The following is a 15,884-nucleotide window of genomic DNA, read 5'->3' as shown; positions in this document are numbered from 1 at the left end:
AGCACTTGTGGATGGAACATGAGGAATACAGGTTGTCAGCATCTCAGCATGCTGAAGGATGAATCCTGTCGGGTCTGATCCAGCATCAGTGTCTGGTACTTTTGTTCTGAAAATATATAATTTCTCACAAGCATTATACAGTTCTAAAACTATAAATGCATGAGGTGTGCAGGATGCACAGAACAATCGAGGCTAGTTCTGTAGTTTGGATTCATGTACGTATAGACTGACTTAAATTGGCAGTCTCCTTTTCATCCAGGTTTGTTTTATTTTGCCCTCTTTCAAAGAGGAAGTATAGTATTACCATTACCAAAGAACATACAGTCATTTTTTAATTGAAATCAAAACAAGATTGTATAGTTCTAAACGTCCTTCTCTAGGCTCTATGGTGCCTGATGTACAGGCTCTGCTGTACCTGTCTCCTGAGAAACTATCCCGTTTTAGAGACAAGCTGGTTGCCCTGTGCAAAAGAAGAGGCATTAAGCCTTAAACTTATGCATACCCTAGGCATCTTGTACCTGGGTTTTCACACTTGCATAAACTCCTATTTTAGAGTTTATGCATACCTTAGGTATTTTGCACCTAGGTTTTCACTTATATAAGCTCCCACTTTAGAGTTTATGCGTACCCTAGGCATCTTGTACCTGGATTTTCACACTTAAACAAACTCCCATTTTTGAGTTTATGCATACCCTAGGCATATTGTACCTGGATTTTCACATTTACATAAACTCCCATTTTAGAGTTTATCCATACCCTAGGCATCTAGTACCTGGGTTTTTACATTTATTGCAGGTGTTTTTGTCTCATGCTTTCTCTCCATAGGGGGTGGACACTTCCACCTTTTAAACTCTATGGCACCTGATGGATAGGCCAGGCTGCTACCTGTCTTCTGAGAAAATGTATCCTGTTTTACAGACAAGCCGGTTGCCTTGAGCAAAAGAAAAGGCATTAAGGTTACCATTTTAAGTATATGAATTTTAGCCTTTGAGTTTTTGGGACCTAACAAAGCTCACGTGTTCTTTGTCACCTGTAATTTTGCATCTGGTGTGACCACCACCTGTCCTCTGAAAGTAGCTCAAGTTTAGAGGGATAAGCCGACTGCCAGAGCAGTGACACCTCAGCTCAGCATACAAAGGCTTTTCAATGTGGGAGGCATGCAGCTTGCGTGTTTGTCTCCCTGCCCAACCTTGGTCCTTACATAGACCAACAGAATATATCTTCTAGGCCAATTACCCTTTGGCAACAGTTCTCCCAATGGAAGCTCCATTTTTAAAGGAGATTGGCTGGCCTTTTTAGAGCAATGACATTTTCCTTACATAAACCTAAGATTGATGTATATCCATCCATCCTTTAGATTAGTAAGGACATAATCTATTGTTAAGGAACATACTTAGTAAATTTAAGGAAAAAATTTGTCAGTTTAATTCCTAGGCTGTCCCTGCAAGTGACTTAATTTATCAGTAGAGGGTCATCCCCTGACTTACTGTGGAGACCAGGCTGGTCTAGATCTCTTAGAGATCCATCTGTCTTTGTTTCCATGGTGTTAGGATTAAAGGTGTATGTACGATTTTCAGGGGGTCTTCCTCTTTCATATCTATTTTTTTTATCATTTTTGATGGAACCCATAACTTTTCCTTTCCTGTATGATCATAAACAAAACCTCTACCCCATCATAACACATTTCCTGTTCTCCATTCTGAGGTTAAGATGTCCTTGAAATATATAGAGTAATCTAATTCAGCAGATTTTTCTAAAAATCCAATGTCTCTCTGCAGCTGTCGTTTTTTTTTTGTTGTTGTTCATTAGCATTCAAGAAGTTCAAAGTCAATAAGGCATTATGTAATCTATCTCTGGGGGTCTTTGATACCCTTCTTTGTTTGATGAGCATTTCTTTTAAAGTACGATCTGATCTTTCAATGACTGCTTGTCCTGTAGGATTATGTGATATACCTGTAACATGCTTTATGTTATAATACATTAAAAAATGTTTCATTTTCTTAGAGACATATGATGGAGCATTGTCAGTTTTAATTTGTTTAGCTATGCCCATAATCACCATGACTTCTAATGAATGCATAATAACAGAATCAGCCTTTTCAGAACTTAAAGCCGTTGCCCACTGAAACCCTGAATATGTGTCTATAGTGTGGTGCACATACTTCAGTTCTCCAAACTCTATAAAATGAAATACATCCGTTTGCCAAATTCCATTTCTTTGATTACTCTTAGGGTTACTTCCTGCAGGTAATGGAGTTTACTTATATATATATAGAATAAGTAGGACATTTTTTCACAATTTCCTTGGCTTGTTGCCAAGTGATAGAAAATTCCTTTATTAAACCTTTGCTGTTAACATGGTGTATGAAACTCTGAAGCTTCTAACACGCGTCCTATCAATAGTTGTTCAATTTCATCATTACCTTGTGCTAGAGGTCTAGCTAGACCCGTGTGAGACCTTATATGAGTTATATACAATGGATGGTTTCTATTTCTAATCACTTGTAATTGAATAAATAGTGAAGTTAATTTGGAGTCATCCTGAATTAGGTCAGCTGTTTCTATATTCAGCACAACTCTTTCAGCATACTGAGAGTCAGTAACTATATTAAGAGAATCTTCAAACTCTGATAACACCAGCAGAATTACATATAATTCTGATTTTTGAACAGAATCATAACGACTCTCAACTAATGTACTTATATTTTCTGATTTATAACCTGCTCTTTTTGACTCATTGGCATCAGTGTGAAATGTAGGAGCACCAGAAATTGGAATCCTCCTTACTATACAAGGAAGAATCCAATTAGTTCTTTTTATGAATTGATATCGCTTGCTTTTGGGGTATCTGATGATAATTTCTCCCAAAAAATCACCACAAGCGCTCTGCCAATGTGTATTGTCTGCCCATAATGAGTCAATCTCAGCATTAGTAAAAGGTACCACCATCTCAGCTGGATCTAGTCTAGCTAACTGGTGAAGTCTCAATTTTCCTTTTTCAGTCAATTCAGAAACTTTTTCTATGTAGATTTTCTTTCTTTCTTTCTTTTTTTTTAAAAGATTTTATTTATTTACTTATTATGTATACAGTGCTCTGTTTGCACATACACCTGCAGGTCAGAAGAAGGCATCAGATCACATTATGGATGGTTGTGAGTGACCATGTGGTAGTTGGGAATTAAACTCAGGACCTCTGGAGGAGCAGTCAATGTCCTTAACCACTGAGCCATCTTTCCAGCTCCTCTATGTAGATTTTCAATTTTTTACTTTGTGTGGTAAAAATATCCATTCTAAGATACAATCTTCCGTTTACATAAGAATTCCTGTGGGAGAATGAGTAGAAAACAAGATAACTAAAATACAGGCCTTATTTGGATCATGCGGTCTATATATGAATCTTGTAATTTCCTTTCTACCAGAGCCAATTCCTTTTCAGCTTCAGCTGATAGCTTTCTTAAGCTATTTATGTCCTTATTGCCTTGTAAGATATGAAATAAATTACTTAGTTCTTGGGTAGTTAAACCAATTGTAGCCCACAACCAGTTAATATCTCCCAGCAATTTTTGAAAATCATTAAGAGTTTTCAATTGATCTTTCCTGATTTGTGCTTTCTAATTTCCTGCAGGCCTATTTTGTATCCTAACTTATCAACAGAATCCCCTCTTTGTATTTTTTTGGGGGCAATCTGTAATTCCCCAAGGCAAGGCTTTATTTATTTAATTAAAACTCTGTTCTAATATACTTGCATCTGAATCAGCCAATAAGATATCCTCCATATAATGGTAAATTGTGGATTAAGGACATTTCTTGTGAATTATCTCCAATAGCTGTTGTACAAAATATTGACACAAGGCAGGACTGCTTAACATTCCTTTGTGGTAAAGCTTTCCAGTGATATCTCTTTGTTGGGTAGCTTCTATTAAAAGTAGGTACTGAGAAGGCAAATCTCTATCGTGTTTATGTAAAGAAATCGTGAAGAAGCAATCTTTTAGATCAATCACTATAATAGGCCATTCCCTAGATAACAAGGAAGGCAATGGGATTCCAGACTGTAAAGTTCCCATTGACTTAATAATTTTATTAGTTGCTCTGAGATCTGTTAACATCCTCTGTTTCCCAGATTTCTCTTTGATGACCAATACAGGAGAACTCCGAGGGCTGTTGGACTCTTCCATGTGTTGAGCCCCTAGCTGTTCCTGGACTAGCTTTTTCAGTGCCTGCAATTTTTCTTTAGTCATAGGCTATTGTTCAATCCAAATAGGTTGGTCAGCCAACCATTTTAGTGGCAAGGCTGTAGGTGTTTTATCAGCAGTGTTTTCCCAATATAATTTAGAAGAGTCGGCCCCTGTCGTATCTTGTTTATGGACAGCCTGGACAGACTGTAACTGTCTTTGATAATCCCTTTTTATCGTGTTAATTTTTTTTTTTTAAATCAGGAATATCACCTAATTTTTCTGGCTTGTTTCTGAAATTGGAGGGACGTTAACCTGGGTTTTCCATTGTGGTAACAGATCTCTTCCCCATAAGTTTATGGCTATATTAGCCACGTATGGCTTTAATTTTCCTCTTTGACCTCTGGCCCTGTACATTTAAGCCATCTGACACTTTGTCTTGTTTGAGATAATGTTCCAATTCCTAGGAACTGTGTAGATACCTTTTGAAGTGGCCAAATTGGATGCCAGGAATCTTGGGAAATTATAGTGACATCTGCGTCAGTATCTAGTAATCCTTCAATCTCAGTGCCATTTAAGTGTGATTTTAACTTTGTTCTCTTATCATTAATAGTATGTTGCCAAAATATTTTTTTAAAAGTATCTTCAGTACCTATAATCTCTAGGGGCATTATTATCTCTATTAAATGGGTTTCCTAAGTCTTCAGTAGCCCTATATGTTTTATCAGACCTTGAATTTTCTTGTTGTCTTTTAGAATATTCTCTTTTTGGTGAACAGGAAATGAATGGCTCATGTTGTTTTTTGTTGGGCCTTGAGCATAGCCCCTTAAGTCAGTTTTCCGCAATCAGGGAATTGCCTTGGGTATCTGTGGATGACCTACATTCATGAGCCACATGACCGTTCCTTCCATATCTTCTACATTTTACAGGAAATCTTTTCCCTGAATTATTACCATCGTAGAATAATTTATCTTTAAGAATGGTTTCTTCATTATGATTTGAATTTTTACAGTCACAACAGTGAGCGTTTTGTGTTTTGATGTCTCCTGTAGTTTTTTTGTCTAATTATAACTGAATCATGAGTATTTACTTCTACACCTAAAGTAATTTTAATCCATTCATGAAGAGGTGCAGATAGTGCCCTCAAGGGTCGAATAGCCTTTTTACATTCAGCATTAGCACAGGACAGTCTGGGTTTTGAGGTGAGCCAAGTGGATGTCTATTCCTCTACTCTCCAAAAAGTCTGTAGAACTCTTTCTGTGGTGCTGAGCATGAACCTGCTTCCCTCTTTGTAAAGAAGTTATGTAGGATGAGTGCCCATCACCAAGAAGGCGGGAGTTGCTGGTATTCATGGTGGCCTCTGTTCAGACTGAGTTTTCTGAGGATACTCAGCACCTGAGTGACTTCCATTAGCATGTATGCCACCTTGCCTATGGCTCCCTGAGCTGGGAGCTGGGAGCTGGCACCAAGGGGACAGTGACTTAAAATAACAGTCTCCTTTTCTTCATGTAAGACGTTAGGCTATTATGCTGTTGCCTGGGCGACTGTGTGCCTAAGAGAGAAGGTCTCCAAATGGATCTTAGTGTGAGACCAGCCCCTGTCTTCATTATGTGTCACCACAGGATGCCTCAGGCATGGGATGGAGAGAGAGAGAGAGAGAGAGAGAGAGAGAGAGAGAGAGAGAGAGAGATTGAGAGAGAGAGAGAGAGAGAGAGAGAGAGAGAGAGAGAGAGAGAGGTGTAGGCAGAAGGATCAAGAGTTCAGAGTCAGCCTCTGCTATTTACTGAGTTTGAGGCCAGGCCGAGCTACATGATTCCATCTCAAAAGGAGGCATCTGGAAGATGCTCACTGAAGTGGAAGAGAAGGGAAGGCAGAGTTTTTTGGGCAGTTTCGCCATGCTGCCTGCCATGTCCTCCACCATCTCCTTCCTGACTTCCAGGGTGGCATTGAAGGAGAGGAACCGAGTGGTGCCTGAGAGCGATTCTCCAGTGAAGAGGACAGGAAGGAAGGCAGCCCATGTCCTGAGCAGTGAAGGAGAGGAGGAAGATGAGGCCCCCGGCACCCCCAAAGTCCAAGTAGGTTTCAGCAGCCTGCTGGTTTTCTTTTCTAAATTTAATTTTTGTGCGTCTGTGTGTATGTCGTTGCTGTGCGTGTGGAAGTCAGAGGACAACGCTCCTTCTACTTTCACATGAGTTTTAGGAATCAAAGTGGTTTCTAGGCTTGTGCAGCAAGCACCTTTACCCTCGGAGCCATCTTGCTGACCTCTGGCCTGCCAGTTGTCTACTTACCTGTGCAGCTGAGTGCGGTAGCTATACAGAAGCCTCTGGGAACATTGTCCTGGAGACAGGCAGTCTCTGCTGTTGTGCCTCGAAGCAGGAGGCTTGGGGTACAGGGTCACAGCCTGCCTCTTCTGGGAGGTGGTGTTCATTTGGCCCTTTGACATCATTATGCCACAGGTACGTCATGGAGAACATACCTGTGGCATTGCCTACTCCACAGTTACCTTGTAATTCTGTAGCTCAGGTACCTGGAGTGGATTAGCTTAGGGTATGGGTGGGGCCTCCTGTGGCACTGCCTACTCCACAGTTACCCTGTAATTCTGTAGCTCAGGTACCTGGAGTGGATTATCTTAGGGTGTGGGCGGGGCTTTTGTTTCTGGAGCCTTTAGGGGAAGACTACTTCCATGCCATTTTCATCTTCTAGAAGCCTGTTTCTCCATCTGCTGAGCCAACCTTATGTTCTCTGTAGTCACATTTCCTTGAGACTCTTCTTGCTTCTGCTTTAATTTATTACTATTTTTAACTCCGCGTGTGTGTGTGTGCGCGAGCGCGCGTGTGCATGTGTACACATGCCATATGTATAGTATCACAGGATAATGTGTAAGAGTTAGTGCTCTCCCTGCACTATGTGGGGCTACAGGAGAAGCTGAAAATGCAGTCCTTAGTGTCATGCCCACACTAGCTGCAGAGGAGGCAGAGAAACTGTATTAACTTCAGGGGAGGTGGAGAGATACAGTTCTTAGTTAGGCCACCATATGTGTGACTGAAAAAGGAAGATTCTTTTACTTTAAGAGGCAGAGTTAATATTGGGATTCATATTGGAGTGGATCTGGGGTCCTAAAAGTGTGTTGGTGGCTCTAATAGTACCTAGGTGAGAGAAGGTGGTCTGGGTGGGGATGGGGCTGAGGCACCAGAAATGACGGTAGAGATGAGGGGCTGAGTCCAGCCCGCTCTGAAGCATGTGCTGTCTGTGTCTGACAGGCGACACATGCAGCCTTTCTATTCTAGAATTGTGCTTTCTGTCTCCTTCCAGAAGCCTGCGTCAGACTCCAAACAGGGCTCCCCTCCCAGCCCTGACACAAGTCCTGAGAACAGTCCTTTCCTCACCAGCAGCCCCTCCATGGATGTCTCCCCATCAGGATACCCAAAGCGTCGCACTGGTAAGGACAGGCCGGCTCCTTCTCTTCCATTCGTACTACCTATGGCGAGCATCATGCCAATGGCTCTGATGGTATACTGTGGCGGTGAGCCCAGTTAACTGTCACTCAGCTGTGCGACCTGGGGCAAACCACTTCACCTTTGCAGAGGTGTGGCTATTCTACTTGTAGGACAGGTGGTTTGAAGTACGGTGCCAACTGCCCAGAAGAGCCAGGATTGAAAACTAATTTGTGTAAAGTGTGGGCCTAGCTTGGTCAGTGCTTGGTATGGGTTGGAAATTGTGATTATCACGGGGAGTTGATGTTGCTGCACAGCTCTGCATAGGAACACAAGAGTGCAGGTGTGTAGACTTCCGGAAGAGAAGGTAACTAGGCTAGGCCCTGAAAGGCGAAGAGAACCAGGTGGGATCGGAGAAAGGAAGAGAACTCTAGGTAGTGGGAGTAAGTTGGGAACATCTGGGCCACTTAAGTTTGGAGTTCTGTCATAGGAAGCACAGAATTCAGGGGACACTGAATGAAGAGCCTAGAGAACATTCTAGAGAATCAGCCGAGATAGGATGTCTCGATGGAAGACGACTTGTATGGAGAAGGGCCAGCTGAGGGACCCACGTGTGACCTGGGGTCTGAGCCTGCTCTGGCATTGGGTTTGCAGTGTGGTGACTGAGATGGGACTTGTAAAGTTTTGCTGCTTTAATTAATGGAACTCGAGAGGCAGGTGTAAGTTGAGCATCCCTGATCTGTCAGATCTGAGGTGCTCACTCTCAGACTTAAACTTGAAAACCCCAAACTCTGCATTTCACACAGGGTGCTCCACCAGAACTGGCCTCAGCAAGGGAAGCCTTTCCAGTGTCCCATGAGCAACTTGGGTGTGGGAATCGGCTTTTTATACAGAATACTGTCAGTTTTTTTAAAAACCTAAACAAAGGCTAAATATTCATGACAAAAACCTGGTATGTGGATTGGCTTGTACAGCAGGTCAGATTTTGAAGACAGTGTATATTTATTGCCCTTTAATTTTTTCCCTTTCTCATTACTGTGACAAAATAACCTTCCGAAAGTATCTTAAAGCTAGGAGGGTTTATTTTGGTCCAGAGTTTGGGAGTGCAGTCCACAATGATGGGGAAGGCATAAGAGTAGGAGAGGGAGGCAGCCGGAAGCCGAGGACACTGCCGCTCTGCTCACTTTCTTCTCCATTGTGTTTGTCTAGTCCAGTCCTCAGCTCATTGGCTGGTGCCACCCAAATTAGCACACCACGGCAGCGCCCTCACAGACACAGAAGCGTGTCTCCTAGGAATTCCAGCTTTAGTCACGTTACAGTGAATATGAACCCACACTCAGTTTCTAAAAGAAGACTGCTCGTCATTTAGAGTTGAAGTTGTGTTCAGATCATAATGTGTGGTTGAAACTAAGTTGTCCACTTTGGCTTTTTCCCCCCTCCGCCTTTAAATGCTCAAGTTACATCCTATATGCAACTCTGTGAATTCTTCCATGGGGTAGAGCTGGTCACAGGGCTGCTCCGGGAACTCAGAAGTCAGGTGTCTATTGTGCCGAGGGAAGGGAGGTCCAGGAAAGGCAAGTGGAGACTATCCTAGATAGGAGCCACATGTGCAAAGGCCCTAAGGTAGGAAAAACAAGGTGTGTGGGAATTTTGACACTATGGTATTTCTAGAAACATGGTGTGGTTTGCAGAGCAGAGAGGCAGCTTGAGGATAGTGTGTGTGAAGAGAGCTAGAGAGGAGAGTAGTGGCTGGGTCCTCAAGGCTCTGAGACACTAGGCCGAGGGTGCTGAGTACGGCTTGTTAATATTTACTTGAGGCTCTTTCGTTTCTCAAAAGGCAAGAAAGGGAGGGACAGAATAACTCACTCAAGGTCACAGACTCAGAGTTTGAAAGATGAGGTGTACATTGGGGTAGTGACTATGGCAGGTATGGGAGAGGAAGGGGCTCCAGAACCTTCTAAGTTGCCACCTCCAGGAGGCAGTGTGATCTCACTGGGGCAGGCACAGACAAACCAGTGGTCAGCCACACTGTTCCCTTTGCCTTCCCAGCTCGGAAGCAGCTCCCGAAACGGGTAATTCAAGACACTCCGGAGGAGCAGAATGAGGACAAAGACAGAGCAGCCAAGAAAAGGAAGAAGGAAGAAGGTTTGTGTGTGTGTGTGTGTGTGTGTGTGTGTATGTGTGTGTGTGTGTGTGTGTGTACCCATGACACAAAATGGGGACCTGTAAAGGTAGGGCAGGTGTGTGCAGTACAAGATGTTTATACTTCCAGATCTGATATCTAAACTTTTTTTTTTTTTTTTGAAAATCAAAATGCTTTATCAACATGAATTTCTGCATCGGTTCACACCACTGACGCAGAACGATCCCAGACTGCAAGGCTTCGCAGATGTACTTATGTCCCGTGTAAGGGTTTCTAACCATGCAGCATTTGTAGCAGCCTTTCGGATCGGGGATCTTTGGGGTTAACGCAAACTTTCTTGGCAGGATGTGGTCAGGAAACCTATGAGTTTGGATATGGGCAGCTAATCCTGGTTTTTGCCTTGTTCAAACAAAGCAATAAGATTGTGAGAGTGGAGGTGAAAGGTTTTTCCTTCTGCTAATGACATGAATGTATTACTGAGTACCCCATGGTTTGCACAGCCATCAGCAAAGGCGCGGACTCAAGCCAGGTAGTTCTGTTTGATACAATCAACTTGAACTCTGCATCTTCCTGGTTCACAGAAATCGGTGCAGGCAGCCAACAGCTGGGTTCCATTCACATGAGACAGCTGGAGAGAGATACTGTTTTGGTGTGTTTAGACAAAGTTGTAAAAACTGTGAATCTACAAGTAAAACTAAAGTCAAGTAAGAAGCTGGCCTCCAAGCTAAGCTTTGACATCTGCATCAAGTCTGTAGTGTGCCTTCAAGACAGCATGTTAGCTTTCTGGAAACATAGAATGCAGGATAAAAGCTTCAAATCAGATGAGATTACCCAGGAAATTTCAGATGAAACAAGAGTTTCCCGCGTATTGGGATCAGACAGAGTTGTTGTTTTGGAAAGTAGGCGGACAGAAAACTCCATGGCACACAGCAATTTCTACACCCTGGCTGGACACGAAAACAGTTACTAAGTAACAGAGATGAATTCCAAGTGACAAGAAGATGATTATGCTCCATTGAAAGCAAGAGTGTTTTAAGGGAATTCAATACAGACTGCAGTGTGACTTGCTTTAATTGTTGTGGGTTTTATATCAAATGATCTGTACATTAGGATAGAATTCAGTATTTTCTTTTTTTTTCCTTTATTAATTTATTCTTGTTACATCTCAATGGTTATCCCATCCCTTGTATCCTCCCATTCTTCCCTCCCTCCCATTTTCCCCTTATTCCCCTCCCCTATGACTGTTCCTGAGGGGGATTACCTCCCCCTGTATATGCTCATAGGGTATCAAGTCTCTTCTTGGTAACCTGCTGCTGATATCTAAACTTTTAAGTCAACACTTCAGACTTGGGTCCAGGCATGTGGCCTATGCTTATAATCACAGTATTCAGGTGGCTGAGGCAGGAGGATCACTGCCAGTTTGAGGTCAGACCCAGTTTCAATAAATAGTTGAATGAATAAATTTTAACCTAATACACAGGAGTTCATTGTGAAAGCTCCCCCCGCCCCCACTCCCCTGGTGTTTTGAGGCAGGGTCTCTCTGTGTAGACTTGGCTGTCCCGGACTTGCTTTGTAAACTAGGCTGGCCTGCCTCTGCCTCCCGAGTGCTGGGATTACAGGCCTGCGCCACCTCACCCAGCTTTTGTGAAAGCTTTCTGAGAAACATATTTTTTGGTCTTCATTCAATATAACATATATAATTATGTTTTTATCTTTTTTTATTTAATGGAAATTATTTTTCACTGATGGTGAGTTTTTCCAAGGATGCACTTGGAGACAACTGGAACTAACAAAAATTCCCTCAGCTAGCTTTTCATGTAGCGTCCAGCAGGTGTCGCTGTGTTCCCTTGGAGACTGTAAATGCCACACTCTTTGAATAGGTTCTCTTTATTTTTGGGCAATGCTGGGAAACAGCCATGGGGATGGATCCCTTGCTCATGGGGCTCTGATTTCATCAGATGCACTTGTTAACAGAGCCAGGTTTTCATGTGATGGATGAGTAAAAAATCTTCCTCAGTTTCCCTTGATAAGTTTGAATTATTTAGTGGAGTCTTGGTTTCCTGTTGGCAATTTGTAGTCAGTAAAAAATTTCACCATAAGTTGGAGATTTTAGCCATCCTGAGTATCTCCAAGTAAAAGGAGTATCTTTGTCCTAAGAGCAGTTTCCCCCAAATTATTGTGTGATTTTATCATTTCCCTGGAGTCATGACTTTTTAGTACATTTGTGAATAAAAATGTACAGGCTAGGCAAGTACTCCACTACTTAGATACGTGTCAATATCTTGTTTTGTGAGGCAGGGTCTCACAAAGTTGCCCAAACTAAAAATTGAATTTACTCTGTAGCCCAGGCAGGCTTTGAACTTGTGACCTTGCTTTAGATTGTCTACTGGGTAGGAATGCCCTTAGGTTTCACTGCTACTTAACTTTTCTGTCATCAGAAATACAGACCTCAGCAGAAAGCCTTGAAGAGACCGAAGAGGTAAAACAGAAGGAAGAAAAGGAAGGGGAGCAGCTCATAGTGTCCCCTGAGCCCGCAAAGTCCCCCAGTGAGTTGCTTATCCTCCCAGCTTCGTCACCCTAATTGGGGGTCACCACTTAGAGGATGGTTCATTTAAAACAATTTGGGGTCAGTGTGAACACAAAGATAATCATAGGTTTTTCTGTTAATATTTATTGTTTGTTTTACCCCCCTGCGTGTGGGAAAAGAGGAAAGAACCCTCAAAGTGCTTTTAGATATCATAGGTGCCATCAGATACAACAAACTGAGAAGGTGTTTATTAAGTGTGCCATCTAATCTTAGTTACAGGATTCAGAAGTGGGAGTGCTCCTTACAGGTCAGGTGCGGCTTCTGTTCCCTGGTACCCTTGAGACCCTGTATCATAGGTGACATTGGCAGGGACAGTTATAGGCACATACTTGTATCTGGTTTTCTTCAAGTGCAAGAAAAATGGTACTGTGGTATTCTTTTTCGCATCATGGTAAGAGAGAGAGAGAGAGAGAGAGAGAGAGAGAGAGTGTGTGTGTGTGTGTGTGTGTGTGTGTGTGTGTGTGTGTGAGAGAGAGAGAGAGAGAGAGAGAGAGAGAGAGAGAGAGAGAGAGAGAGATATGGTGGTGGTGGTGGAGGAACCCAGAGCCAGACACATTTCTAGGAAAATGTTTAATACTGCCGCATCTCAGTCCTCTCACTAGTGGGTTCTAGGCAGGTGCTTTGCTACTGAGCACACCCCTAGGCCCCACTGGAGGAGTCTATTAGGCAGGGGCTCTACCACTGAGACATGCCCCCAGCCCCTCACTGGGGGATTCTAGGCAGGGGCTCTACCTCTGAGCCCCGGCTCCAGTCCCTCACTGGGGGATTCTAGGCAGGGGCTCTACCTCTGAGCCACACCCCCAGTCCCTTACTGGGGGATTCTAGGCAGGGGCTCTACCACTGAGCCACGCCCCAGCCCCTCACTGGGGGGTTCTAGGCAGGGGCTCTACCACTGAGCCACGCCTCTAGTCCCTCACTGGGGGATTCTAGGCAGGGGCTCTACCACTGAGCCACGCCTCCAGTCCCTCACTGGGGGATTCTAGGCAGGGGCTCTACCACTGAGCCACACCCCCAGTCCCTTACTGGGGGATTCTAGGCAGGGGCTCTACCACTGAGCCACGCCCGCAGCCCCTCACTGGAGGATTCTAGGCAGGGGCCCTACCTCTGAGCCACACCCCAGCCCCTCACTGGGGGATTCTAGGCAGGGGGTCCACCACTGAGCCATACACCCAGCTCTGACTCTTGTTTGTTTGTTTGTCTGAGACAGAATCTTTACTGTGAGGTCTAGGGTGGCTGTGTAGTTTTGTGATTCCTCTGCCTTAGTGTCCTGAGTAGCTGGTACTTCAGGCTGATGCCACCCAGCTGGGTGCTAAGGTTTCTTTTGACTACCATTCCTAAGTCTTCCGTTTCTGGCCCAGTGTCAACTGTGTTTTCATTAAGACCGAGGAATGAACTTGAGCCCCAGAATTTACACAGCAGGAGAAGGGTTGGAATTGCTCCACTTTCCACATACAGGGCACAGTGAGTGTATCACCATCTACCTTCTCTCACTTCAGAGTCAGTGACCCTGACAAAGACAGAGAACATACCAGCGTGTAAGGCCAGAGTGAAACAGGAGCCTCAGGAAGAGGAGCAGAGCAAGCCTCCTGCCAGAGGTGCCAAGACACTCAGCAGCTTCTTCAGTGAGCACCTCTCTCCTCTTTGTCCCTCTGCTCAGGCAATGCTGGCTGGACAAGGCGTGGGATGTGAGGCCTATGAGGAGTAGGTCTCTACTTTCTGTCTTCCCTTGCAGCCCCCCGGAAGCCAGCAGTGAAAGCTGAAGTGAAACAAGAAGAGTCTGGTACTCCAAGGAAGGAAGAGAGCAAGGGGTGAGTCGGTGCCCAGGTCTGAGAACTATCCTAGCACATTCCCTCCTCCATGCGCATGCGCATGACTCCTCCCTCGCATGGGCTTCTTCCTCTTGCAGGGCTTGGCCATAGGTCAGTGTTTTAGACGCTTCTGATCCCTGTTGCAAAAGCCTTGGGGTGTGCTCAGGGATAGATAGAGTTTGCGTACGCATTGATTGCTTGGTCTCTTGCCTGACCTACAGCCTCCGGTCTGACCCCCCAAAGGGCTAGGGGCATATAACAAGGTAACCGTGGTAATAATTCTCATCCCTTACCTGACCCACCTGCCTACAGTGGTTCTGCATTATTTCTAGGACAAAATCTTAAGCCTCTTTGTCCACTGGTCCCACTCAGCACTCCCTTAGCACTCTGATTCCACCATAGTTGAGCTTATCAGACTGAGCACATGTTCTGGAAACAGCAAGCACCTGCACTGAGATCTCGTGAGGGCCTCTGTGCCAGCCCTGGGTGTGGATCATGTGGAGCTGCTTATATTTCCTGATAATGACTGTGGATTAGAGTTTTGGGACTCTGCATAGGCTGCTAAAAGACAGTTTTATTGTGAATAGGTCACTCTTACATCATCGGTTATGAACACAAGATTTGTTGAATGGATAGTGGATAAACATCCTATAAAGTAATGGGATCAGACTCCATCTTGCCTTACTGAACACCCTACGTAGGCTGGGTTGTGTCTCAGTGGTAAAGGACTTGTCTAGAATCACCAAGTGAGGGCCTTAGGGCACGGCTCAGTGGTAGAGTACCTGTCTAAAATACCCCAGTGAGGGGTTGGGAGTGTGGCTCAGTGATAGACACCTGCCTGGAATTCCCTAGTGAGAGGCTTGGGGGTGTGGCTGGGTAGTAGACCCCTGCCTAGAATCTCCCAGTGAGGGGCTAGAGACATGATAAAACTCCTGCCTAGACTCTACCAGTGAGGAAGGAGATGGAAGTGTGGTGGCCTCTGGCTTTGTGAGCTAGGTCCAGCACACAGTAGGAATAACTTCTTAGACTCAGAGTTACCCAGTCTCCTCTTCCCTTTGCCTTCACAGAACCCTGGATCCAACGAAGTATAATCCTTCCAAGAGTAACTACCATCCCGTTGAAGATGCCTGCTGGAAACATGGCCAGAAGTAAGGAGTTGGCCTTCCCTGGGACTGTGGGAGGCTGTCACTTTGGCCTCTTTTGGAAGAGCTGTGACATCTCTCCCATCCCTGTTTAGGGAACACAGCACCATGGAAAGGGATAGTGGATCATTGTCTCTGCATTTATAACCCCAGGAGGGTGTAAAAAGGGGCAGGATGGATACAGGATGTTCTGGCTTATTCAAGTGGTTCACATATCTCTTTTCCTTTCCAAGGGTCCCTTTTCTCGCTGTGGCCCGGACATTTGAGAAGATTGAGGAGGTTTCTGCTCGGTAATTAGTGCACGGGGGGCTGGTGCTCTGTGGCTCTGTTCTGAGCATGACATTGTGTGTTCCCTTGTGCCCTGTAGTCTTTCCTCATGTCTTCACGGTCACTGTCCGTCGTTTTCAGTGTCTGGTGTGTGGAGGGCCTTGGCCTGAACCCTAGCCTGATGCTTCTTAGCTTCCTGACCTTGGGCAAGTCTGTTTTCTCACCTGTAAACTTGGGTAATAAGGTCACCTGTCTCAGAGTGGGCCCAAGCATCCATCAGTTAAATGGTGGAAGAGGTTAAAACCAATGTCTTCTTGAGGAGGTGTCTGGG

General features: G+C 44.4%; 1 protein-coding gene across 3 annotated transcripts in view; it reads left to right on the top strand.

The window, feature by feature from the left end:
• The window catches only part of LIG1 (DNA ligase 1), a 38,638-nt gene that overhangs the window by 6,577 nt on the left and 16,177 nt on the right, over nucleotides 1-15,884 (top strand). For all 3 annotated transcript variants that reach the window (XM_084770111.1, XM_084770113.1, XM_084770112.1), the window contains exons 4-11: nucleotides 6,112-6,247; nucleotides 7,485-7,611; nucleotides 9,656-9,751; nucleotides 12,188-12,295; nucleotides 13,833-13,958; nucleotides 14,069-14,144; nucleotides 15,212-15,292; nucleotides 15,520-15,576. In XM_084770111.1, the coding sequence (XP_084626237.1) occupies nucleotides 6,112-6,247; nucleotides 7,485-7,611; nucleotides 9,656-9,751; nucleotides 12,188-12,295; nucleotides 13,833-13,958; nucleotides 14,069-14,144; nucleotides 15,212-15,292; nucleotides 15,520-15,576 (807 nt within the window). The remainder of the gene's footprint in view (nucleotides 1-6,111; nucleotides 6,248-7,484; nucleotides 7,612-9,655; nucleotides 9,752-12,187; nucleotides 12,296-13,832; nucleotides 13,959-14,068; nucleotides 14,145-15,211; nucleotides 15,293-15,519; nucleotides 15,577-15,884) is intronic.

This window comes from Acomys minous (genome assembly GCF_964271855.1).
Source record: "Acomys minous genome assembly, chromosome: 20".
Classification (NCBI taxonomy): Eukaryota; Metazoa; Chordata; class Mammalia; order Rodentia; family Muridae; genus Acomys; species Acomys minous.
The sequence above is the reverse complement of the archived record's forward strand: the minus strand, read 5'-3'. Positions and strand labels throughout refer to the sequence as shown.